Raw genomic sequence first — 27,161 nt, forward strand, 5'->3', positions numbered from 1 at the left:
GTCATATCGGGCCGAACGGTTTTGGTCAGGTATGGTTCCAGTTGTTTTTCCACGTGAGCCTGGTACGGCGCGGCACGATTACAAACCGTTCTCGGCACGGAATTCTCGGCACGGTTAGAACCGTACTGAACCGTGCTGGTAGAGTGCATGTGCATGATGTCGCCACTCAGGATCTGTCACTGTTGCCTGGCTGCTAGTTTTTCCGTAGCTTGCTAAGCGATTTCAAACTATTTTGAGCAATGTAAACACAAATTAGTAATAAAATCTGAAGAAATTTCTGATCATCCTCCATAACGCGGTGGTTATTTACACCTCATATCATATGTAAACACTTGTGTTACCACGGCAACGACTGATGCATTCCACAGAGATCCGTTATCAGCCCCGCAGTGGAAAACGAAACCGTATCCGTGCTGACTGGCCCGAAACGTAACGGTTAAGCAAAGAGAACCGTTCGGCCCGATAGTGGAAAAATTGTCTGTGGGCTGATTTCCAGCTACAAAAAGAAAAACAGATTATGCAGGAGGGTGATTCAGGGAACAGGGATTGTGTTCTGCAAAGAGTGGTAAATAATAATTTTGCAGTAACTGTTATGCTGATGTTGCGGCTGGTCAAGCGTGCTTGTTTCTGTATGATATAATTGTACATATATTAAAATACTGATATGGTCTATAACTTCTCACCGAACTTCCCTCTGCCCTGTATCTTTGTCTCTCATTGGCTGAAGGTCATCGCCGATGTAGTTTTCAGTCAGAAATCATTGCACACAGCAGGATTGTGAATCGCCGACAGCTCCAGATATTTACCCAGATAGCACACGTACGTCTGCAAGATGTCTGTTTAAGATCTCTTGATCTGGAAAGCATCTGCTGTCTATAAACGTATGACAGACGTCTGTAAGATGTCAGTTTTACATACATTCTAAATCATAAACATCTTAAAGACATCTAATAGACATCTATTTGACATCTAAAAGGAGACGTCCTATAGACGTATTGCAGATGAGCAAACACCCTAAAAAATACGTCTTGCAGATGTAAATGCAGACGTCAAATAGACATCTCCTAGATGTACGTGTGCTATCAGGGTAGCATGTCAAATATTTCACAGGCGTCAGCGACGTGTCGGCGATTCTCTTAGATCGCGTCTTTGATAATTCACACTGCGCGATTGTCACTCGCGTGAACGAGCTCCGATTTGCCTACGATTTTGGGCATTTGTCGGCGATTTATCAAAACCTGTCGGCGAGTGAAAAATCGGGCTAAAATCGTGCAGTGTGAACTCGGCATAACCCTGCCGAGAACTCCGGACCGAATCGTGCCGCGCCGTACCAGGCTCACGTGGAAAAACAACTGGAACCGTACCTGACCGTTCTTAGAACCGTTCGGCCCGATAGTGGAAAAGCGGCTTATAATTATTATTTTCGTCTGAAACCTAGCATGTCTCTTTCACATTAATTCAACCGCATTAAACCCACTGATCTGCCACTTGACATCATATTGAACGAAACCCAACACGTAGGTCTACAATATTAGCCTAATATCAGTTCACACACAGGCTTATCGCCGTGTTAGTTGTAGTGGGTGACAAGCTACAGTATTAAGCTTGTTAACCTTATAATCGGTCATAGAAAATACATTAGATGTCTTTTTTTTTTTTGTCATGACTGATTTATTAATGATCATCTGTATTAAAGAGAAATAATCATTTCACCCGATGTTTAAAGAGAATAAAATAGCCTTGACAGCCTACTTACACATAATTAACTTGCTCTCTCTCACCGGACTCGTGTGTGTGTGTGCATCGGTAAAGAAGGAAAGCAGGCAGTGGACCAAACCACTGTGAGGAAAGGGAGGGGGGGAATCTAAACATTTCTGAACTTAAAACGTTTTTTTGCGTTTATTTTGTTTTACTAATCACACAATTATTTTAAGTATATGTCCATTATATTATTTTCAATACACAGAGTCGCTTGTAATGATATTTTTAGGGGGGACAAGCCTCAGATAGGGGGGGTCCTGTCCCCCCCGTCCCCCCCGGGATTTACGCATATGGGCTACGCAAAGCCGACTGATAGCCGTATACCTGAATATACCCTGCACTACACCACTGAGACTGACAAGACCATGCATCAACAGATTCTTAGCTCACTGACAAATATCTGATCTTGTAAGATGTTCTCCCTTTACACAGAGCACTGTACGCGTGATTGCCAAATCGAAAGTGAAAGTGAAAGGCGCGAGCTCTCATTCAAAAGGATTTCAATTCCGCGCATATTGATAGCGGCTCCCTGATGCGCGAAAATACAGTATTAGCACGTATGTGGGTGTGGGCGGTAAGAAAACGAAAAAGAAAAAAAATATATGAACCTCAGTTGAATATCACAACAATTTTGTGATTGGCTGTTATGTGTGGGGCCAGGGTGGGCCAAGCTTCTGATTGGGTGGAGCCGGGCCTGGGCTACATCCATCTCATTCATTTTGTTAATAAAAGTTAGATGTTTAATATATGCGAATATGCCATTGTAGCTACTATTTTATGGCTGATGTGTTTTAATTAATAAGATAATAAACCACAAACTGCGATCGTAGCCTAAGGGGGATAATGTGTGTGTTAAACGTGGTTAAAACACAGTTTAATATAGGCTAGGTAAATTTGTCATTGTACTATTTTATTGCATAGCAATATGTTTTTTATTTTGTTGTTGTTTGCTACTTCCCGCGGTACAACACACAACACGTTCTAAATATTAAAAATTAAATAATAAAAGTCACTAAATATGAACTTTTTGTTATGAATTGCATAAAATCAGCATCACATTTGCAATCGCGCCAATATTCGGCTAAACAGCACTCTTCTTCCTCGATTGATATTGCTTAACTATACATAAATATAGAAAAACAAGAACTCGTACAACCCGAGACTGTGAGAACAACTTACTTAGATGCGTTTTCAAGGTTAGATGTTCCTTTGAAGCCGAGAGACATTTTGTTGCAGGTAAACAAAAATTACATAGCCTACTGTGATGTTCCGTCCTTTTTCACATTTATAAGTAAAATCGTCTTTTTATTTCCATGACAATTACGCGCTAGGCTTTCTTGCATTTTAGTGAGTCATCACTATAGTCTGCACTCTGCAGGCAGGCTGCTGTATGGACATGCTGCACGCGAGTCTCAGTATCAGTTGGCTCATGGTTAAAATCATTTTACATTAATATTAAATAAAATAAATGACATTAAACATCAAAGTAATTATTTTGGTAATCTAAAATACTTTTGGGATGTAACTGTAATCTGATTACCACCCATTTAAAATGTAACTATAACGAAATAGTTACTCATTTTGTATTTTAAATACGTAACGACGTTACATGTATTTCGTTACTCCCCTGGATATGCATTGGATGGTGTTTCAAGCCTAATAAGGTATGTCAGGCAATTTGTATTTTTTTAAGTTGTGTTTATTCTAAAAACCATCTGTATAAAGAAAGGTACAAGGTTTTATAAATTTGAAGGTGTGTAGCTGAGTTCAAAGTGTTTGTGAAGTGACCTGCTTGTGTTCAGAGCAAGAGGTTGAACTGAATATCTTTTAAAAAAATGAATAATGAATGTTAATGTGACCGGTGTAATCTGCGTTGTGTTTTTTTTCCAGAGTAGTAACCAGACGGACAACAGTTTGACGGTTCGACTCTTCATTTACTGAATAAAACATGAAAAAGTCTTTACAGTGTGTTTTCGCCCTTCTCGTCTTTTCTCTCCCACGCACAGACCGTGCAGCAAGGGAAGAGAAAATAGAATAAAACTTTCAAACAATAAAATCAATTTAACAGCGAGTGACTAAACAGCATACCTGAATAAAACATGAAAAAGTCTTTAGTGTGTTTTTCGCCCTTCTCGTCTTTTCTGTTAAATGAATGTAAAGTGCAACGCAATTAGCACGTGCTTCAAGTGCATCCATGAAGTATAAAACTGATCAAACTTAGTGAAAATACAGAAATAATCAAATATACACGTAAATTAATGTCACATATATGATTTAAACAGAGTATAAAAATATAAGAGTGATTTTTAAAGCAATGATGAATTCGATTAATCAGAGCTCATTAGAAACCCACCTCTCCCATGCACCTCTGTGCAGCAAGGGAAGAGGAGGTGCAAAGACAGGAAATTAAGACTAACGCTGCTATCAGAAATTTACACTGTAAAAACTAAAGGTTCCTGGAGGCACCTTTTGGGGTTCTTCACTTTGCCACTGTGGCGGAACCCTCTGTAGAGCCTCTAGGCACCCTTTAAAAAGGGGTGGTTCTCTGAGGAACTTTTAACGGTTCCTGGAGGAACCCTTTTATTAAGAATGGTCAGGAACCACCTTGGTGCTTCGAGGCACCCTTTCTCAATTTCAGTTCTTTAATATTTGTTCCCCTCTCCCTCCCTCTAGTTTATTGTTCCTGCTATTGACATTTAATTATTTTAATAAACAAACAGAAAAACTAAAATGAATACATATCAAACATTGTTTATTGATTAACAACAACATCCATAGAAGTTTCAAATAAATAATCAATACTGCACATCACAATCAAATTCATGGGAACACCATTGTTAATATTGTTATAAATAAATAAAAAATAAAACTTACACCTTGACAAAACCATAAATAAATGTGACTCAAATATCTTAGAACTTTAAAACAATCATACCTCAAAAATAGTACAATTCAAATGAGCAAATTTAATGTACATCGCAGTCAATGATAACATTCTTTCTTGTTCTAAATGGAGGTCACAGATTGGGAAAATTCACACAGGAAATTAAGAAACTGATAAGCCTCAAGACAGCTGTAGGTAGCTTGATGATCTCCTCTTGAATACCCAACAAATGCAGCAGAAAAATAGTACACTTTGCTGTACGTTTAACAGCTTTTCTGTATAATGTTGAATAGAACAAAGGCACTTATAGTAAGGTGAAATCATGCTGGTAGGTTTGTCAGCAAGTAGCTCCTCACCATCAGGAAAATCTGCAGTGCTGCTCTCACCAAATGGGTCTCCATTACCACAGTTAGTGTAAGATTCTGTGTAGTTCGTTGAAAAAGGAGGGATTTACATAAAATTTAATAACAAAATATTGACATTTATTCATTTAGCACATGGTTTTATTTAGGGTTGTTCCGATTCCGATACTAGTATCGGAAATTCCACTGATACCACAAAAAATTCTGGCATCGGTATCGGCGAGTACTTAAACCCATGTACCGATCCGATACCATTTTCTTAAACAAGATCTATAGTTATGCGCGCTAGCTTTGCTTAACGCTGCAAAACGGAAATAAATTCTTCGAAGAAGCGAAGAAGTACAAACGTGCAAGCACATTGCCAGTAAATCACTTGCATATGTGACTAAATCTTCACCCTGAGCGACTAAATGATGTCTAATATTAGCCACTGGCTGATAAATAATCAGATTTTACTCGCCAGTATGTGAGTTGGAGGCTATGTATAAGTTTAGCGCAGATATATTGTCACTCGCCGAGTTTCTCTCTCCGTCAAGCGATCTATTTTTCAGATCATCTGAATGAATGCGCAGCGCACCTGTATTTGACGCACCATAAGCTCTAGTGTGAAGTGCACGACTCGCCGCCGCTTTGCTTTTTTTCTCACACGCAGAGAGAGAGAGAGAGAGTCTTTTACATGTAGCGCGTCAATTCCGAATGGTATGTAAACGATATTCTTTGTTGTATTTTCCTGTCAAAATAACGGAGTTTCTTTGGAATTCTTCAGTTTAACTGCCGGGTTCTCCGGTAGTAGGCGGAGCTAATGCGCAAATGACAATCTCATTGGCTGGCGCTCACCTATTATCGTCCCTGTTTTGATTTCAGCAAATCAGTTCGAGCAAACTCAGACAACGTGATTTAATATTCATGAACCCAGCAGCTCATTAATCCTTAGTGCATTTATATTGTTCTTAGAATTCATAGTATGATTATTATTATCTTATCAGTATTATTGATAGTTTTTCCCCCCATTTTTACAGAAACAGACTAAGAAGACTAGAAGACTAATATGCATTCATACATGGTTACCAAGTTTTAATTCTAATTTCTAAAGTTCTATCAATAAATAATACTTGATTATCATAATATAATTATAATGCTTGACTGACTGATGTTAAGAGTGTACTTTTTTCCAAACATTATATATTATATTTTTTGTTTACTCGCCAGACTATCTATATCTATCTATCTATGGTAAAGCGCACCATAAAATAATTGTATCAATTCATACAGGGCTAGTAAGTAGTACATACAGCTGTATAACCAGATACACAGTATCGGATCAGTACTCGGTACTCGGTACTCGATTTGTTTTGCTAGAGACAATAAGATTGATGATTTGAATAGCAATAGCTTTAACTGCAGCAATCCAATACTGGATTTTTGACTTGAGCTGTAAGCTCCAATCATCAAAATTAAAACAAACAAAAAAAAAAACTTTTGAAATGTTTTACTTTACATGTAATTAATCTAGAATATATGAAAGTTTCACTTTTTGAAATAAGTTACAAAAAACACTTTTCATGATATCCTAATTTGTTTTTTTGATGCACCTGTGTGTGTGTGTGTGTGTGTGTGTGTGTGTATATATATATATATATATATATATATATATATATATATATATATATATATATATATATGTGTATATGTATATGTGTGTGTGTGTAAACCTCAAAATGCACAAACTCAGACTTACCTCAATTAATCATATACCGTCCAGCACAGCAGGATCAGGAGCAAGGCTCGGATTTCTTAGAAGAAAATAAAAGTGGAAAAAAAATAAAACATATAAACTATAAGTAATTGAATGTTTTAGATCGGTTTCTGATGTTTCTCCTCAATTGTTCACTTATTTACACACCTTCAAAAGATGAGGTAAGTCCAAAGAGATCACTTTATTGTCAGCCAGCAACAGACATCAGCAGCTCCAGCAGTCCACTACAGAGCCATATTCATGAATCATACAACGTCTTCATTAACTGCTAAAAAAACAAAAACAAAAGAAAACAAATTATAAACTCTTTAATTAAATTCAGTGTAACATTAATATTGTATATAAGACTGGATTCATATATAATTTTGGATTAATGTTAGGCCTCACTCTGAAACACTATTTCAGTTATTTCAAAGTAAAATAAATAAATAAATAGGTCTACTTACATTAGTGCTGCTCAGTGAACCCTGCTAAATGTATAGGTTCTGAGGAGAGAAAAGGACAAAAACAGTTTTTTTCTGTAAGTTAAATGAATCGAAAAATAAGCTATTAGATAGTCTACATGTAACATGGATGGGTAACGATTAACAAACGTAAACGACAACAAATTAGTTCAGAAAAGAACAGAGTTACAATGACTAAAAGTGAATATAATGAACAAAGCTGACTAAATATCGCCGTTTGTGATTTAATACTCTCCATTTCGTCCCACGAAGTTCATTATGATAGCTAGCATCGCGGCTATTAAATTAGCGGTTAAAATGGTAAACAACAAACATTTAAATATAAAAACATACAGTTAAGCGTGTCAGTACAGAAATTTGTGTACGAATAGTAAATCTGTAGATTTATTTTGGAGAATTGACTCACCTTTTGTTAGACAGTCCTGCCGCTGTGGTTGTTTGAGGAGAGGAACCGTTAATGATGATACTTTGTATTTGAAATCACACTTGCGCGCGCGCGAGCAGACAGCAGGTGCGCGAGGACATTTTCTTCTTCTTGATAACAGCATACTTTTTTATTATATTAATTGTTAAACAATTATTTCTGAATAATTGAAACTTATTTCATTAGGGAAATAAAAATTCTAAATATTACACTTGTACTGATTGTTATAATTAGTGTATTTTTAATGAAATCAATGTGTTGAGCCATATTTAGTTCAATAATATTTTTAATGTTTGCTTTAAAGTTTCAGGGAAAACAATATCTACCTTCAAATAATTTTACATTTGTTTCTAAACTAAAAACTATTTTTCAGTTATTGCAGTATTTAAGTTATACAACAAAAGTATTTAAAATCCAACAAATGGAGGCATAAAAGTGCAATCTGACAGAAAGAAATAAAGAAAATAATCTGTAATACCATGGTGTAGCCACTGCCTGTATGGCCTTATATGTGTATATTCCCTATTGCTGAAAACAGTGTTTCAGACATAATTTTTAGATATACCTGGCTGATTTGTATATTTTGCATGTCCCTTTTTTTTTTTGACAATTTGTAAGACTATTTAGTCTTTTCTAATCATGCCCAAGTTTTTTGTTTTCACATGCCAAGTGCCACAAAAGTGATTATGTTCCATACCATTCCAAAAAAGTAAATAATAATAATAACAATAATAATAATCAGTCCTATTTCATTTCTGTCACATGAATCTCTGGGTTCCTCCAGATGCTGGCTTATACAAGTCAGATCTTCCAGGAACCATTTCAATGTTAACAGATCTTACAATAACCCTTTTAAAAAATTTGAGTTCCTCCAGGAACCTCCAGAGCACTTTGAGGTCTCTGTGTAATGAAAGGGTGACTCCAGAACCTCAGAAGTGGAAACAAAGTGCTTCAAGGATCCCATAAGTTCTTGCAAGAACTGCAAAGACTGAAATGGTTCCTCCAGGAACCCATTATGAAAAAAAGAGCTTTGAGGCACTTAAATTGAAGTTCCTCGAGTACTCAAAAGGATATTTGAGGCACCTTTAGTTTTTACAGTATACACACACAAGCAAGCACATCAGGTATACATCATGAACATTTTTGTGCAATTCTACATATGAAATGAACATTACTTTCCGTACCTGTTACATTAATTAGTATGGTTGTGGCATCATTTATGGAAGTATTTATATAAAGAATGGTCAGAAATATTCCCTGGTCAAACTTAGAAACTTAAACTTGATATTAACTGATTACACAATGGAATGAAAATGAATAGAATGCCTAACAGGATCGAAATAGGTCGTAATCCAGGAGCAGAGGAGAGCAATGTAGGGAACAGGTGTGAGCCGGGGAGGATTCTGGGACATGGAGTCCAGAGCTAGTGACTGGTGACAGAGACTCCCTGACAGTAATGCAGTTTCAATAATTTAATGATAATTTTACATTTGAATGAACGAGATGAATCAATCCTAATCACTCAACATCACAGAATTCAATAAGTTCATACGTACAGACAGGGCTTGACAACAAAGGTCACAGCACACTCACGCATCTTTGAGCAACACACATTGGTGTTTTGTTACTGAATGATTCAGCATTTTTGAATGAATTGGGTGAGTCAATGATTATTCATAAAGACAGGCACTTGCTTAATTCTTGAATGAATTAGCCATCTGAAAGAATTGTTTAAAACCTGAGACACACTGCACAATTTTCGGCTGTCCCAGACGAAAGACTGGCATCGTGAAACAATCGTGATGATTTCTGATTCGCCACGATTGTTTCACGATGCCAATCTTTCGTCTGGGACAGCCGAAAATTGTGCAGTGTGTCTCGGGCTTAAATGAATGACTCAATGACTCACTCCTTAAGACAGACGCATGCTGCACCTTCTGGCGGATTACTTTCAAATGCAAAAGTAACCTATCATTGCATTTTTTCCTAACTTTTCATATTTGTATATTAAAATATGATATAAAACACTAGGCATTTTTGATGTTATTTCTAGCGAGAAATCAGTATTATTTTAATTAAATATTCCTTTAGTTATCATCAAAACTTGTTCTATTTGTTGTAGATCATCAAACCGTTACGCTGCCTCAGAAGCCTGTCCGAAATCATCAGGTGCCTTTATCCAAAAACTCTGCCTGATAAGGCAGGGAGGTAGGTCAGCTGCCAAGGTTTTCGGATGCAGCCAATAGGCTTGTTTGAGATGCGCCTCGCCTGGAATGTAGGTGAGAGTAGACGGCTGCAGTGAGGGGAGGAGTGAAATAAGCGCAGTCAAGACGGAACAGATAGGCCTACCTACAAGATCAAAGGCAGATATCGCGTTATTCTCACTCATATGCTGTGCTGCTGATAAACATGATATAATTTCAGTTCTGTTGCTTTTATATGAATATAAATATGATGAACAAGACACTCAAGGTGCTTACTATTTAATTCCATACGAAAGGCATATTTATCATCCATTTTTATTTTAATTCAAATATGTATTTTAGATTTTTATAGAAAATATGACAACAATCACATATCTCACACAGAGATCGCACTGTCATAGTGTTTGGGAATATTCATGCACAATTTAAATACATAATAGCATGAAATCAGATTTAAAAAAAAAAAATAAAACATTTTAGAAGAGAACGCAGCATCACGGTTGTCTGAACCAATGAGCATTAAGCTATGTCGTCAGTCAGTTGTTTCCCATCATGCTTTTGATCAGCGCAGTCGGATTATAGATATTTGTGCTGTTGCCTTCTCAACAAAATGATGTCACTTCCTGGAGGGTGATGTCACTGAGAAACAGAGGAAGTGGAAAAGTTGACGTTATTGTTGGAAATACTGATGTAAATTTCATTTTAGAGTGAATAGATGTACTTTTAGGTATTTTAGTAAACTCCAAAGATAAACAAGTCCATGTTTATTTAATTTAATTTTTTTTTTTTAATTCATAAATGTAAATTTTCAGGAAAAAAAACATGCTTTTTTATTGAAGTGAAGCATTCTATTGATTCAATATTGCCCTTGAAGAAACAAAAAGCTATTCACATTTTACAAGCATGTGCACAAGCATGTATTCTTATAATGTTGTTCACCTCCCCCTATAGCAGTCATTTTGTATTGTAATTTTGTGATTGTGTTAGGTTTTTCTAAAAGCTGTAATCTGTAGTTTTTATAAAAGAAATGATGTTGAGTACATGAAACCCTACAAAATATTCACCTATTAAAAATAAACATGTTTGGTTTGAAAGAGAGGAGAAACTTCTTGAACATTTCATAGTGAGGAATGATTTAAAATATTCACTTAATTATTTTACTGAAATAAACGAAAACAGCACTTACTCAGATCATGTAGAGTTTGTTTCTGGAATCCATTTTCCCAAAACTAAGAGCAAAATCAAGAAGTGAAAGTAGGGGATCTTGTTGATGAGGAAAACAAAAACAGTTGTGGAAGTATTTTGTGGAAGTACAGCATGTGCAGTCATGCACAATATTGCTCAAGAGAAGGATAGGACGCTGGGTCATTATAAATACAAAAGTGACACAATTGTCAGATGACAAATGGGTGCTGGTGCAGTAATGCTGGAGACACTGCTATTAGGCTGAGGTGAGAGACTCTTGTTATTTACAAGACTTATGAAAATGTACTCCAAGTGTTTGCCTTTTTTGTCCGCAGAGATGTTTACATTAATTTTTAGATATTGTAAATATTGTATATTTATGTATGACAAGCTTTTTACTTATTTTCTCTTTATTGATTAACCGAACCAAATCTATTGTAGCTAATCTAACTTGTGCTATATTTAAGTTCTAAAACAGAACTTGTTTTCACAACTGAATCTTCATGAAATTACTTTGAACCCTTAGGTTGAAATGACATACTGCTAAGCAATAATAATCTAGAAGCAGTGATTGTGGTGATACTGATATTTAAACTTTTACTGAAGAAATATTTCAGCAAACTTTTTTTTTGTTGTCTGCTTGCAGGGACAGAAATTACAATGGATTCAGCAGATTTTGTATTTGACTATAATTACATTGATTATGATAACATCACCTCCTCTGGTAATATCACTTCTGAAGAAGTTTCTTTCCACGTCCACACCACCACATGTTTCACTGAGGTTCTTTGCCTGTTGTTGCTGGTGATCAACCTGATCATCTGTCTGCTGGGCCTGGGAGGAAATGGTGTGGTTATCTGGATTGCAGGGTTTGGCATGAAGAGGTCAGTCAATACTACCTGGTACCTGAGTCTGGCTGTATCCGACTTCATATTCTGCGCCTGTTTGCCTTTTAACATCGCCTACAGCGTCACATCGGACTGGATCTTCGGCCTCTTCATGTGCAAGTTCACTTCCTTCGTCATGTTCCTCAACATGTTCAGCAGCATCTTCCTCCTCGTCATCATCAGCGTGGATCGCTGCGTCGCCGTCATGTTTCCTGTTTGGGCACAGAATCACCGCACTATTGGAAAAGCATCTGTATTGATCGTACTCGCGTGGATCGCCTCTGCAGCTTTAAGTATCCCGTCTATCGTATACCGTGATGTCCAGAATCACCTAGGTATAAACCATTGCATTAACAACTACACATCCAGTCAGTACAGCCACAAATTCATTGCCGTGAGCCGCTTTGTTTTTGGATTTGTGATTCCTTTCATCCTCATCATTGTTTGTTACACCGTCATCATCCTCAGACTGAGAGCCACCCAGATGGCGAAGTCCAACAAACCGTTTAAGATCATGACGGCTCTCATTCTGACCTTCTTCCTGTGCTGGCTGCCGTACCACACGTTTGTGCTAATTGAACTAAACCAGACCTTCCACAACGAGGTCATCATTCTCGGACTGAAAATTGGCACTGCTTTCGCCGCCGCAAACAGCTTCCTGAATCCCATTTTGTATGTTTTCATGGGCAATGACTTCAGAAAGAAGTTCAGGAGCTCCATCTTATCAAAGATTGAGAATGCCATTGGAGAAGACGGCCGAACGATCAGCCGCTACCTGTCTCGCTCCAGCTCAGTGGATGCCAGGGCGTCCACTCATATCTAAAGAATAAACTGGAAGTTATTATTTTACAGTTATTTTTCAGTATAGGGCTGTCAATTTAATGCATTCATTTAGTATAAATTAATTTTAAACTAAACTAACATAACACACTTAAGTGTGCCTCCTGACTGTAAATTCCACAATAAGGAATTTTCCCTTAAAAAAAGGTTGTAAATAGAAAAAAAGATTTATTGGTTTTACGTTTTACAAGAAAATACGGTAACACTTTAGAACAGGGAACACTTATTCACTATTAACTACGACTTTTCCCTCAATAAATTCCTAATTTGCTGCTTATTAATAGTTAGTAAGGTAGTTGTTAAGTTTAGGTATTGGGTAGGATTAGGGATGTAGAATAAGGTCATGCAGAATAAGGCATTAATATGTGCTTAATTACTACTAATAAATGGCAAATAGTCTAGTAATATGCATGCTAATAAGCAACTAGTTAAGATACCCTAAAATAAAGTGTTACCGAAAAAATATTCCAGTCTTTCTACTTCAGAATTTCTTGTTTACTTCAGTGTGTTACTTGCTTTATTCTTTGTAATTATTTGTCAAATTTACTAGCAACTTTGGATGAAAATTGTTTCAACACCATTTTTTTTTTTTTTGAAAAGCCAAAAGGCTCCAAACTTGATTACAAATGGCCAAAAAGAAAATGAAAAGTAAAAAGGCAGTAAAAAAGTAAATGTTGCATTATATCCATCTTTATTTTATGAAATATATACTTAAAAAAAAAAAAAAATCTAAATCACTTACATTTTTATCCCCCTCATGTAATTTGGCAAATTAAAGGTTATTACTGTTGCAACTTTGGCAAGTCCTGGTTTGGGCATCTCTGATCTGAGCAAATTAAGCTTGAAATACCACCACAATAGATTTTTGGTGTTTTACTAGATGTATTTATTGCATTCAAAACTGTTTGAGTGCTGAAAAATGACACATTTTTAACAGTTAAAACTACTTTTAATTTGACTTTTAACACTGTATTTTAAAAAATGGTGCACAAGACGTGGTTAGCAAGATGTAATGAAATAACCAAAAAAAATCTGACCAGAAACATTTTATACACAGATCAAAAAAGGTGAATTTAATTATTTACTTTTCTGCAACAATTTTTTTTTTTACTTGTCAAAGCTGCAATTAGTATATGCAATTAATTTGAATACATTTTTGATTGATTTACAATCTTAATTTTCAGTTATTTATAGTAAGTATAACCAAACCATTATGCAATGCAAATGGCTTCTTGATATAGCATACTTCAAACTTCAAAATCACTTGTACTGATCTTGTAAAGAGCTGAACATTACTGAACTTTTCTGTGACTAATAAACATTTTTGTTCTGACTGCAATTATGGTGCCATGAGCTTCACAGAATGACACGCTTCTGCATGCTCCCATCAATATGTTGGTCTGCTCACTGCATGGCACTCTCGGTTTTTAACCTCAAACCAACCCATTGCTAACTATCAGATAAACAGAGCAACATTAATAGGGTACTTGTTAAGTGCAGCCATCGACAGTCTCAGTTCTCAGAAATTTGCTTGCATCTTACAGAGGAACTAGGTGTTAAAAATTTTTGCCCAATAGCTCAGTCTGCATTTATCAGCAAACAACAGAGCAGCAGAAGTTGATTTCTGAAGCACTGCAAACGGCATCTTACTTTGTGAGGTAAGTTATCTTCGGATGACATTAGAACCAATGCATCAAAGATAATGTGTATATGATCATACAGTGCACACTTGTTTTCAATTCAATTTTAAAGACAGAGCAGCAAAAGAATTAGGATGCATACGATTAACAATTCCATGTTGCAATAGAATATTTTCAAAATTTAGGATTGCAACCACTTTTACAGGTGGTGGATACCAGATATCTCATCAGTGTTACAAGTTTCGTTTAAAGTTGTACTTAAAATTCAAATGTGAATAGCATGCCACTTGTGTTCTGTTCTGTGGTTCTGTGTGGTTTAAACACTGAAATAGCTTTTTAAGTAACAAATTAGTCCATTTCCTTCATACAAACAAGCATGCATGTAACCCATCAAAAGGAATTTAAGGTCAAAATGATTATCAGAAAACTACAAGCAGTTTATGGAAAAAATAAGGGAAGCTATGGGAGAATTCTGCTAGCATTGTGCTTTTTATTGGCCTTTTTTGGTAGTTCTGCTTGTCAGAGAAGGACTGTTCGGAAATGATATATTGTACGCATTATGCAAAATTTGTTCTGTTATTTTACTACTGAGAGGAATGTTTTTTTTAGCTTTCGTTTTTTTTTATTATTCTAAGTCCCCCAGTGTTTATGGTGGTTACGGCCCAGCTTCAGTTTAAATGCATTTGGATAAATTGCTTATTGTTTTTGTTACAGAACTCTTCTTCCTATTCAGTTCTAAAGGAAGACACAATGAATTCAACTCCAGCTGCAGATTATGATTATGATTTACAAGATTTAGAGGACTTACATCTTGGATACTGCAAGGAAGCAGCATGTGTAATCACAGTGATCTTTAATGTGATCATATTCCTTCTTGGCATCACTGGAAATGGTGCGGTGATCTGGATTACTGGTTTTAAGATGAAGAAGTCAGTGAACACCACCTGGTACCTGAGTCTGGCACTGTCTGACTTCATTTTCTGTGCTACTCTCCCTTTAACCATTGACTACATGGTGAAGAAAAGCTGGAACTTTGGGCTCTTCATGTGCAAGTTCAACGCTTTTGTTATGACCCTCAATATGTACAGCAGCATTTTCATCCTGGTCATCATTAGTGTGGATCGCTGCATCACTGTCAAGTTTCCCGTCTGGGCCCAGAATCAGCGCACCGTACAGAAAGCTTCTGTAGTTGTTATGTTAGCTTGGTTCGTGTCTTCTTTGCTTAGCATTCCATCTGCCAAATTCAGAGAGATTAAAAAAGAATCAACAGACGTATGCTATGGCGACTATCAGAATCACCACAAAACCGTCGTGTTCATGCGCTTTACTTTTGGGTTTTTGATTCCATTCCTAACCATCTTCACCTGTTACTCCATCCTGATCCGTAAACTTAGAGCAAACCAAATGTCCAAATCCACCAAGCCCTACAAGATCATGACATTACTGATCACTACTTTTTTCATCTGTTGGCTGCCATTTCAAATAATTTCCATTGTAGAGTTGAACCAAACTGAGCACAGCCCTGCCTTTCACACAGCCCAACAAGTATCTGCCACTCTCGCCAGTGCAAACAGCTTTCTAAACCCGTTCCTCTATGCATTCATGGCCAAGGACTTAAAGAAGAAATGCTATTCCTTTCTTTCCAAGATTGAGAGCGCCATCGATGAGGAGACCCGAAGTGCTTTCAGAGCAACTTCAATTACCAATTCTGTGGATAACAGACTTTCCACTGCTGTCTGAAATTTTAACAGGAGTCATGGACTAAAGATATTTCTCTTTATTCTCTTCTAAGTGTGATTGGAGAATGCTGGCCTATAGAAACGACTTGGCAATTGTTTTGTCTGTTGCATGTTTGAGTTTGGAAATTTACAAGTAGAAGTTAAAAAATGTAAATAGAGGTTCAATATAAGCAACGTTAACAAGTCATTGTATTTTGTTTAATGATTTTGAAGAATTATACAACAGCTATTAAATATTTACTGTTTTTATCTTAACATTTGTGTTACTGATTAACATGCATTAATATATATGGGGGGGGGGGGGGGAATAAAAGAATTTGGAGCTTTTGAATGTATGTATTAATCATCACTTGGGCAAGATCAACAAATGTTGTCATGCTCCACATTTCTCTCTCTTTGTTTTGCTAAGATACATACATAAAAATATATTTTATAACATTCTGTTTCTCTTAATTATTTCATATGCCTATCAATTAAATCCATACACAATACATCCATAAAGACGCTTCAGCATTATTCGTTTTTGATGGTAAACATTATGCGATAATTCCTATCTTTCAATACTTCCTGCTTATAAGCATTACAAAATATACTGTATCATCAGATACTTTTCTTCATATGTTTTGGGAGTGTCCTACCATCATTAATTTATGGACAGATGTAAGCCTGGTTTTATCCTCCTTACTACAAATTGATTACTTTGCTAACCCAAGTTTATGTCTTCTTAATGATGATTCTGGTCTCTAGCTTAATACAAAAGAGAATGTTGTTTACTGGTTTTACAGCTGGATGTAATGAATGGATGTAATGATGTTATGTTATATAAAAAATACAATAAAAAGTTACCCATCACAAAAAAAAAAAAAAACACTATCCAACTCTAAATTAGTAAGATGCAGGGCTGTAGACTGCAACTCAAATGGTAACCAATGCAATGAAATGTAAAAATCTAAGACCACAGTTTAAAACCAAGTCGTACTTGGCATTCATATGTTGTTTCTATAGTCAAAAAGATCCACAAAAAAGTCTTGAATTCACTTTTGAGTAAGTGGTTTAATTCAGACCACTCAATCATTTAGTTACAGTCTGCAGCCCTTCACTTCTGACCATTTAGTGTACAGCAGAAGTGGTTCATTTTATAACCAGACTGACTAGTGTATGGAAATAAATCCTACCACATATTAAATGGTGTGGTGGGAAGATTTAGTCTCAGTCATTATGACCGCAGTAACCTTATCAACAAAGGCGTTTCATTTAGGTCTGAGCACTGGCCACTCGTGCGCAGCTCGTATCACACCTCCCCTGTGAAAACAGCACAAACAACAGACAAGTAGATGAGAGATCTGTAAAACAAGGGTGGACCTAAGACTTTTGCTTATATTGTTTTTGAACATCTATGATTTAATGCAGTGTTTCAAAAAGTACGTTTGTCCTCAGAGAGATGTTGCAGCCTGGAAACTTGCCATTTCCTGAAACAGCGATAAAACCTTTTAACTCTGAGAGGAAGTTGCGACACAACCAGCATTTAAAATACAATGTAAATAGAGCTGTAAAGAGAGATTCAAAAGTAAAGTGCACAATTTTTGCTGCATTAGAAACCAACAAAATTGCATAAATAATGTTTTTTTGTTTGTTTGTTTCTTCAGCCTTTTCACCAAATGCACACAGAAATTATAAATGAATAAATAAATAAGCAAGCATGCAACTACATACATACATGAATGTTGGGCCTCTGAGAATTTGGGGCTTTAGAATTTATTGATCAGGACATCTGATGCACCATCCAAACAAGTTCAAAACCTTACCTCATATTCACACACTTCTCTCAGCATACAATTCTAATAAAAATCTTGTTGCAATCATTTAATTTCCTTTGCATTGCTGGCAACTGCTCTCTGATCTCCATAACTGTTTGGTACAAATTCCTTACATTCAGTCCATACAAAATACATTCAGAAAGACACTTCAGATCCTTTTTGAAATGAAAAGCATGTAATGCTCAAATTTAAAAGCCTTTTCAAAAATATAGGTGACGCTTTGTCTTTTAAAGTCATTCTCCTTGTGAGCATTACAAAAATATATATGTGTATTTACATATATTGAATGTTATTTGTTAGGTCTCTAGCTGACAAGCAGAAATTTACCCGCGAGGTGCTTTTTTGTCTCTTAAGAACATTGCTTCATACTTGCTTTCACCCCTTCAAGATTACTTTATAAAGCTGATTTGCTGTTTTGAATAAAAACTCCTGCATTTAATACACTGAAAAAACAAAACAAAAATAAGAACTCTGAAAATTTTTACAAGTTTATAATTGCATCCAAAACCTGACAACTAATGATGTTTTGGGAGGAATTATTTGATTTTGTGGGGAAGTTATTCAATGCACCTCACACAGTACGTAGTGCAACTACTCTCACAGTCTAACCTGGGACATGAATTGGTGAAGAAAGGTTTTTTGCATAAAGGGGATAGTTCATCCAAAAATGAAAATTCTGTCATGATTTACTCGTCTTCATGCATTGTCACAATTCTTCTCATGTAAGAGCCATGTTTATAGTGACCAAAAACATTAACTATGAATTTTCATTTTGGGGGAAACTACAGAAGATTAAAATAATAAAAGGGGTAAAGGGTCAGTCAATGTCATTTTAAGCAATTTACAAGAAGCCCCCATTTCTTTAACTTTGTGAACACAAGATGAAATGTTTTTGTTGCTGTTTTTTTTTTTTTTTTTTTGACCACCCACTGCAAATACATCTTAAAACCTCAGTGAGAAAAAAGAAAGTTAAATAAATTAACTCAATGGAACAATCTCAACGTAGAAGTGCTCTGAACACAAAACAGAAGAACTTGGTTGCTTTCATCTAAATCGATAGCTCAATAAGGGCTGCAATTTGCCTGCAAATCACTGAAGGCAAGTACCAGATAACGTGTTTTCGAGTCGCCCATGCATTTATCTAATACACGTGGTATAGCTTGAGGATTTTGGTTGTCCATATTAGTTTTAACTATGATCAGTTTTAAGAAGCATCAAAACATCTGAAGGCAATTTCCAGATATTTGTGGTAACAGGAAGCTGGGGTTCAAATGTTAAATATGAAATCACTGTCCAGATATTCCCAATGAGACTGAAATGCTTGAGGGATCATAGTGTAGTCCAGTAGTTGAAGGAAAAGCCAATTTAATGAAAGACAGATATCATGGGTTTATCTAAATAGCTGTCCCGGATGTCTTGATGGCAAAAGACGCTTTTATAAAAAGTGTGAACAGTCATTTCCCATAATGACTGAACTGAATTTGTAGTGAGCACACACTTGTAATGGCCTAATGAAGATAGATCCATGGCGATTAAACTCAAAGCAAATTGTTGCACAAGCCCACGTCTTACTATGTAGTGTAGATTATTAATGAAAGGGCAAACAGTTTTTCAGCAGTTCATTTGTGCAAAACATACTGTAGCATTCTTAAAACTGAAAGCAATCAAACAGAACGATGATAAACAATTTCATATCCTAGGGGGAAAAATGTGTGTGTTGTGAACAAAAAAAAGCACAAGTGAAGAGATGAGTATCATCTGGGCTTGTACTCCTCAGGTACACCAGACAGGTTTCTCTTTCTGAGAGCCGTGTCCACGGTCTTAATAAGCCCGTCAATAGTAGCACGCATCTCTGGTGTATAAGGGTCATATTCCAGCTTCCTCAGCCCAGAGCGTTTGAAGTTCCCATCCTTCTGTCCTTCCACACACAGCAGGCGGTCCTCTGAGACTTCTAGGCGCAGAAAGATGACCATGCCTTTTAACTCAGAGAAAAGGTTCCGTTTTAAATCCTCAAAGTGTACCACTTGAACTTGCTTCCCATATTTCAGCCAGTCTAGTGTGTGGGATGCCCACCACGGAGCGTAGTTCTTCACAAACTCTGGCCACTCTGATTGAGAGAGAATGAGAGAGTTGAACTTCTTGAACAATGACATCTTGCAGTAACATGGCGCCTAAGATTTAGTGCATTAGAAAACCTGTGTGACAGCACTGCACAATTATACCGGACATCACCAAACACAACTTGATTCAATAGCGGAACTGCTTAAGTATATTTTGAATCAATGATAAAAACACTTTTCTGAAAGAAAGAAAAAAACAAACAAACAAACAAACAAAAATTAAGCAGAAGTCAATCATACTCTGAATTGATGAACATGTTTGTATTCAAGTAACACAATATCATTTTCTGCTGAGTCTCATCAGTGGAGAGAAAGAAAACAATATAATTGCTAATGAAGAGCTATTATCTTTTTTTCACAAACCAAATAAAATTATAATCATGATGATTGAGGATGTAAAAAGAATGGAATACAAAAGGAAGCAGCAAAAAATGCTGATTTTTTTGAGATGCTTCTGTGTTTTGGTCAGTGTGACGCATCAGAAAGAATTAATAAGCTTGTTGGCACAGCAAAAAGAACAGTGAAACAATAACTGAGGAACATGCAATGTTAAATATTAAAATGTCTTAAAAACATACACAGGCATCTTCATAAAACTGTTAAAAAATGAAACAAAAACAGAAAGATGCTCATTTCGAAAATCAGGACAACAAAATGTCACAAGTATCTGCTTCTCCGTGGGAAAAAAAAATATTGTTAAGAAGCAGAACAAGAGAGAAAAATTGCTTAAAAGAGGACTTCATTGGGGTAAGGACAACTTTGCCCAATAAACTGACCACTACCATAGTTCACACAAATGCAACAAAACATTTTAGTAAAATGACATTAACTGCAAGTAAAATGTGTTTTGGTTTAATGATTATAACGATTCAAATTTAAACACCAGAAACCTGTATTTGGTGCCCAATAACAGATTCCTGTACCTAAACATAAGCATCTTAAGCAAGCTGCCCTGAAGAAGACTCTCAAAAACCACATTAAAGACAGTCATGACAGTCAACCGCACACTCTCGACTGCAGTATAGCAGCTTAGTTTAACCCTCAGACTAATGACAACGTCAAGAACAAAACAGAAGTTCTTTCAAACATTTAGCCTGATTATAAACATTGGTCTGTTAGCCTACCAAACTGACCTAAGATACAGATAATGCCAGCAAATAATGTGATGAGCTCAGTGAAGACAAAATATGCGTCAAATGACATCTGTATATGGAAGAGAAGCTGGACAAATTGTGATGGTGAAAATTTTGTAAATTATAGCAGCAGTATAAAGTTAAAGGAACAGTTCACCCAAAAATGAAAATTTGCTGAAAATGTGCTCACCCCTCAGGCCATTCAAAAAGTAGATGTAGAAGTAGATCTGTTCTTCACCAGAACAGATTTGGATAAATTTAGCATTACATCACTGTCTCACCACAGTGCAGTGAATGGGTGCCATCAGAATCAGAGTTCAAACAGCTTATAAAAACATCACAATAATCCACAAGTAATCCACATAAATGGTAGTGTTACTGATTCCAAATTACATGACAAAAATTGCAGTTAGTAATGCAATCCATTATGTTACAAATTTTAAGTAATGTAATCAGAGTAATCTTTTAGATTACTTTTGACCTAACTTGTTTATCACATTTATTTAAATACGATAATCTTGTACATTATGGATATAAAAATACAAATCCAGATTACATGTAATCAGTTACTATCCAGCACTGATCATTATTATGCACTATCATGAATCGACTGGTATATTTGGCTGGAAGCGATGATTTAAATCTAAAACACCTTAATGGTAGATTTGTTCCTTTTCAGTTCACAAGATGTTAATTAACGGACTGGAGTCGTGTGGATTACTGTGGTGCTTTTATCAGCTGTTTGGACTCTCATTCTGACGGCACCCATTCACTGCTTAGGATCCACTGAGCAAGTGCAAGTGATATAACCCTATATTTCTCCTCATCTGTTCCAATGAAGAAACAAATTCACCTGCATCTTGGATGGCCTGAGGGTGAGTACATTTCCAGCAAACTTTCATTTTTGGGTGAACTATTTCTTTAACAGAGACATTTAACATGCACGGTTTTTATATGCTTTATGCAAGTACTGCTGTTTGTATTGCGCAGGCTTTAGAACAAGCTTTCATCTCTCACCTTTACCCCTCCAATGAGCTTGAGAGGCAAATCCAATATGGCCACCATACTTTCGGTTAAATTCTGCCATGAGGGCTTTATAAGGGTTCCGGATCATAAGAATGCTGGCATCAAAGGCCTCGATCTCCTTCTTGCCGCTCTCATGGGTCTTGATACATATGGTTCTACCACTGCGCCAGTGATCTCTCTCCCCTTTGAAACCTGCACACGCCGAGAGATCAAAGAGAAGACGACCATCAGCAAGCAAGAGTCAAAAGGATGGCCTTCTCAAAAGGAGAACAAAAAGCTAAATTAACCTTTGTTGTACAGTGAGCCATCAAAGTAGTAGCTCCCGGTGTAGTAACCCGTGGCCAGCTCAATTAGGTGACGGGCCCATGTATTCCCTGCGCCTGGGAAACTAGCTAGTGCCACTAGGTGTTTGGAACGAGTGGGTAAAAAGCGCCGGTCCATACAACGATTATCTGTAGAGATAAAGGAGAACACATATCAGGGCAAATGTAAGATATTGAAGTGAAAAAATCCTTAAAAAGTCTCCATGAAATTGCTTGACAAGCAAGTATATTGGTACATATATTTATGACCTCAAGGTAACATACGTGGACTAAAAAATGCAAAAATAATAGTCTTGAAATCACAGAACCTTTGCATTCTGTAAACACCAACAGGAATGCACACACCACCATGATAATATGCTGATATTTTGATGAATCTTAAGTTGATCTTAGAAACTCTTTCTTGAGAACAGTCTGATTCAGTCTTTTCAAATGTTAGCTTGCTTGCAAATTTGGTTTGAAACTGTACATGTTGACCATTCAATTCGCACCACAGAGTAGATGACTATCAGACTGAAGAGGAAACGAAACGAAGCTCGTTAACCCTCAAGCATCCTTCGTATAGCAGCCCATAATTGGTCATTCGTGGACAAAGGTGTAATGCTAATTATTTTTTATTTTTTTAATTAAATGTCATATCATATTTATCTTCGATAAAATAAAAACTATCAATTTATGCATTTTTTGTTTAAAGTTATTTACCACTAAAAGTACCATATTTTTATGTTATATTTATTATTTCTTTTACTACAGAAAAAAAAAATCCAGTAAGTTCAGACAGCCAAAAGTTAAAAATGTGGTGACTATGGTGACACATGATGGCATAATAATATCAAAATTTCAAAAATATCAATAGCCACTATTTGGCTGAAGTACTCAATGGCTGCATATAGGCTTAAATCTATAAACCATTGTTGTAACGAACTTAACCTCTCAAGTTTTAGATCTTATCACGTTAAAAATTGTAGAATTTTTTTTTTTAATTGTAGATGCTAAAAAAGCATCAAATTTCAATAACTCAAAAAAGTAAAATGGTACAAAACAAGAAAAAATAAACAAACCTAACTAGTAGCATGTTTCAGACATGTTTTGTTTGGAAGCATCAACTAATTCTGCAGTAGGACTTAGTTTGATCTGAATTTGAAGTGTGCGTGTGTGTGTGTGTGTGTGTGTGTGTGTGTGTCTGTGAGAGAGAGAGAGAGAGAGAGAGAGAGAGAGAGTGTTTGTGAGTGCACATTTAGAATGTTGTATAGGCTCACCCCTTCATTTATGTGTATGTATGATCTGCATTGTTGGATTTATTGATTTTTATTGGACAAATTATTATTTTTTTAAAAACTGCGCTTTAGTATTTCCCATTGGTGCCCACTTTTGTCCACGAAGGACAAATAAAGAATTTTTTTTTCAACCACTTAACTTTGTTGAATCGATTCCATTTTTGTGTGTGTTCAGTTGGCAAACTTAGGAAAAGTAGTCAAGTCTTGTACGCTCAGATTAAGGAAACTGTTTAAAAAATTTAAAAAAAGATATTGCCTACATTTGTCCCAAAGTATGCTTGAGGGTTAACATAGTTACAGTGTGATAAATTTGCTAACCTTATCTGTGTAAAGCTGAAAATAACCTTATCTTTGTTGTCCTTGTGCCTTGGTGGTCATATCTTTACACAGATAGCGTTAGTCAAAATAACCTAATAATCATTAGGCTCCAAATGCTTAACCCAAAAATGTATTCAAAAGGTCCTGAAACCATAAACTACAAATTATCTTCTGTCTGCGATAGGCAATCCATCCACACCATGACTGTAACCGGTCTTTACAGACGTAAGCAATCAAACAGCTTACATAAATGTCACAAAATAAATTACAAAAGTTATTTAAGATGCAACAGTGCACAAAATATTCTTATATATTTTCCATGTAGAGTGCAAGTGCAAACGGCTGTGCATTTATTTGTGCATTAAATCAGAGCTTTCACATGATGTGTAAATTTATGTAATGTATGGTGAGCTAACAAAACCATGTGTAATATACAACCCCAATTCCAAATGTCTTTGTTCTGCCGAACACAAAGGAAGATATTCTGAAGAATGTGGGAAACAGAGCAGTTCTGGGGCACCATTGACTTCCATAGTGTTTTTTTTCACTACTATGGAAGTCAATGGTGCCCCAAAACAAACTTTCTTCAAAATATCTTCCTTTGTGTTCGGCAGAACAAAGAAATTCATACAGGTTTGGAACTACTTGAGGGTGAGTAAATGATGACAGAATTTTCATTTTTTACCATATTTAGTTCTAGGAATTCTGTTTGGGCAAACAAAATTAGCTCCTACTTCAGAGCAGGGTCTAAAACACTTCTATAGGAGCCACCACTGACGTAAGTGTATGCTGATTGGCACTGTCTACCCAGCATTTTTAAAAAGCCATGTAAGCATATTCACAAACAAAGAAGACGCTGTCAGCCGCTTCAGAGTTCCTGCCGCCATTGCGAATGCAACCATTTAATGGCCCGAGGGGGAAATCGGTGGTCTAAGAAACACCATGCTAGCTAGTTCCTAGAACTATGTGGTGCAAAAGCCCCTAATTATACAGAGCTGTAGAGAGACATACATTGCCATCAAGATGCGGTCTATCATGGGAAGTCCATGGTTGTTAGATCAAGACAATGCCAGGTCTCATTCTGCATGTGTTACAACAGCAGGGTTTCATAGACGCATGTGGATGTGACTGACTGACCAGTGGATCTGTCTCCTATTGAAAATGTATGGAGAAGAATCAAACAATAACGACTTCGGACTGATGAGCAGCTGGTCTTGTATCAAGCAAGACTGGACAAAACTTTAACAGTTAGTATCCTCAATTCTCATACAATTTAACACTGTAATTAAAGGGACAGATGAAGTCACAGAGTGTTAAACATGCCTCTGTCCCAACTTTTTTGGAGCGTGTTGCAACCATCAAAATCAAAATATGATATAAAATTTGTTTATATTTACAAAATACATTTAAGTTGGCCAGTGAAAACATTGGAAATCTTTTCTTTGTATTTTAGTCAATAAAAAAAAGGTTAATGAGAATTAACAAACCACAGATTCTTGATTTTTGTTGTTTTATGTAATAGCTAGTGTAGCTTTGAGGGAAGCTTTGATGCTTTTAAGTCTTTGATGTGTCATCCCCACCCCTTCACTCCACACACACGTGAGCAGCATATTTAAAAACTGTGGTGACAACAGTACTTAAAAACAGGCAATTCCCCCACCCTCAAAGTCAACAAAGTGACTATGTGGTTTTTTGGCCGAGTGCATGTGCATGTTTCGGAAACAGGCTCTGCTTGCACAGCAGGACAGTTGCGCCATTTAAGTGTCACAAGCATGCATTTATCGAAATCATCTGCAGATATCTGTAAATGGATGATATATGCTACCGCTTTAGAGCCAAATTTACAGGTGAAGCCGTTGCCTTTGACCACTGTTGAAACAAAAGGAAACTGAAATAAAGCCGCCACACTTTTTTCTTACTTTGACGGCAAACTCGGAGGAAGTGTAGAGGAAGTGTGAACTTGAGGGTCAACCTTGATAAGTGATATGCGGCCACAAAAGCTCACTTAGAGCTCATCACACGATTTAAACACTGTGAAGGCTGAATGTGCTAAAGCAGCACAACCTGGGCTATATTTTGTGCTTCTATAGTGGCCTGACATGTTTGTTCTTGTCCTAAAACAGGAAAAATACTGTGCATATGGGCTGCCTGTGCGCTCAGCTGAACACATTGTTTAGGTCTAAACAAACTAATGCTACCTTGCACTTGGGTCTGGTAGACTACAAAGAAGTCATTGTTTCCACAGCTCTCAAAGTCTTCTCCTGCACAATGCTGGAGACACATTTCCTCATCCTCACGCTCATGCAGGGTGAAGAGTGGAGTAGGAAATCCACAGTGACATTTTTCACCAGCCAAGGCTGCCAGAGAGAATTCCTATGACAGACAAAGGAAGAGATTATATAGGACATTCTATAAACACAGTACTGTAAGTACAAGAGAGACCCGACATACTCACTTTCTCTGTGCACATGTCGACACACTTGTCCACTGACATGTTTTTAATAATGGCACTAGCAGGAAGCGCCAGAGTCACATTGTCTGGCCTCTTGAAACAGCCCTTGAATATGGCACTCCCATCTGAAAAGCAAAATAAACAGGAATTTTTAAACAGTAAAACCAACAAAAACAACCTCATATATATACCATTTTCTGAAGAAAATATGAGTGTTGCTTGTCTGTGAAAACCTCACCAGCTACTTGTAAAAGTTTTTAACTGACTCATTAAAAAAAAAAAGTAATACACTACTAGTTCAAGTTCAAATAGCATCTGACACTATTTGCACTAAGTGTAAATAGCATCTATCACTATTTGTACAAGTGGACATGGTCTTTTATCAATTCATTTAACAATGGTTTCATCAAAAGGCTAAGTTGTTCCTCCACAACTATTGTTTTCACTTGCAGTGTTTATCACATAACCTCTCATACGCAAACAGACATCCTGTCACATGAGAAAAGTGCTTATTCAGGACACACAGGGTGGAATGTCACAAGTTTCTGC

General features: G+C 36.4%; 3 protein-coding genes and 1 long non-coding RNA gene across 9 annotated transcripts in view; 2 read left to right on the forward strand and 2 right to left on the reverse strand.

Moving 5' to 3' along the window:
• Positions 1 to 3,171: 3,171 nt before the first annotated feature.
• LOC131540279 (uncharacterized) lies at positions 3,172 to 9,453 on the reverse strand. Of its 2 annotated transcripts, none has more exons than XR_009271235.1 (4): positions 7,210 to 9,453; positions 6,911 to 7,028; positions 6,746 to 6,800; positions 3,172 to 5,067 (listed from the first exon to the last, which is right to left on the reverse strand). It is a non-coding gene; the product is annotated as an uncharacterized LOC131540279 (long non-coding RNA). The 2 variants fall into 2 exon arrangements; XR_009271236.1 differs by having other exon boundaries at positions 6,911 to 7,031.
• Positions 9,454 to 11,231: 1,778 nt separating this feature from the next.
• cmklr1 (chemokine-like receptor 1) lies at positions 11,232 to 14,106 on the forward strand. The gene is made up of 2 exons (XM_058774905.1): positions 11,232 to 11,306; positions 11,687 to 14,106. The coding sequence occupies exon 2, from the start codon at positions 11,701 to 11,703 to the stop codon at positions 12,748 to 12,750; it is 1,050 nt and encodes a 349-aa protein (XP_058630888.1). The 5' UTR covers positions 11,232 to 11,306; positions 11,687 to 11,700; the 3' UTR covers positions 12,751 to 14,106.
• A 140-nt stretch (positions 14,107 to 14,246) lies between these two features.
• LOC131540277 (chemerin-like receptor 1) lies at positions 14,247 to 16,447 on the forward strand. Its single transcript, XM_058774903.1, has 2 exons — positions 14,247 to 14,425; positions 15,122 to 16,447. The coding sequence occupies exon 2, from the start codon at positions 15,158 to 15,160 to the stop codon at positions 16,145 to 16,147; it is 990 nt and encodes a 329-aa protein (XP_058630886.1). The 5' UTR covers positions 14,247 to 14,425; positions 15,122 to 15,157; the 3' UTR covers positions 16,148 to 16,447.
• wscd2 (WSC domain containing 2) overlaps positions 16,446 to 27,161 on the reverse strand; it is a 67,094-nt gene continuing 56,378 nt past the window's right edge. For all 5 annotated transcript variants that reach the window (XM_058774902.1, XM_058774899.1, XM_058774900.1 and 2 more), the window contains 5 exons: positions 26,616 to 26,737; positions 26,359 to 26,533; positions 22,530 to 22,694; positions 22,234 to 22,434; positions 16,446 to 20,070 (listed from right to left, as the gene is read on the reverse strand). In XM_058774902.1, the coding sequence (XP_058630885.1) occupies positions 19,718 to 20,070; positions 22,234 to 22,434; positions 22,530 to 22,694; positions 26,359 to 26,533; positions 26,616 to 26,737 (1,016 nt within the window). In that variant the 3' untranslated portion in view covers positions 16,446 to 19,717. The remainder of the gene's footprint in view (positions 20,071 to 22,233; positions 22,435 to 22,529; positions 22,695 to 26,358; positions 26,534 to 26,615; positions 26,738 to 27,161) is intronic.

Source organism: Onychostoma macrolepis, chromosome 05 (assembly GCF_012432095.1).
Source record: "Onychostoma macrolepis isolate SWU-2019 chromosome 05, ASM1243209v1, whole genome shotgun sequence".
NCBI lineage: Eukaryota > Metazoa > Chordata > Actinopteri > Cypriniformes > Cyprinidae > Onychostoma > Onychostoma macrolepis.

Coding starts and splice junctions, on each gene's coding strand:
- cmklr1 (XM_058774905.1), top strand. CDS start 11,701: ATGGATTCAGCAGATTTTGTATTTGACTATAATTACATTGATTATGAT.
- LOC131540277 (XM_058774903.1), top strand. CDS start 15,158: ATGAATTCAACTCCAGCTGCAGATTATGATTATGATTTACAAGATTTA.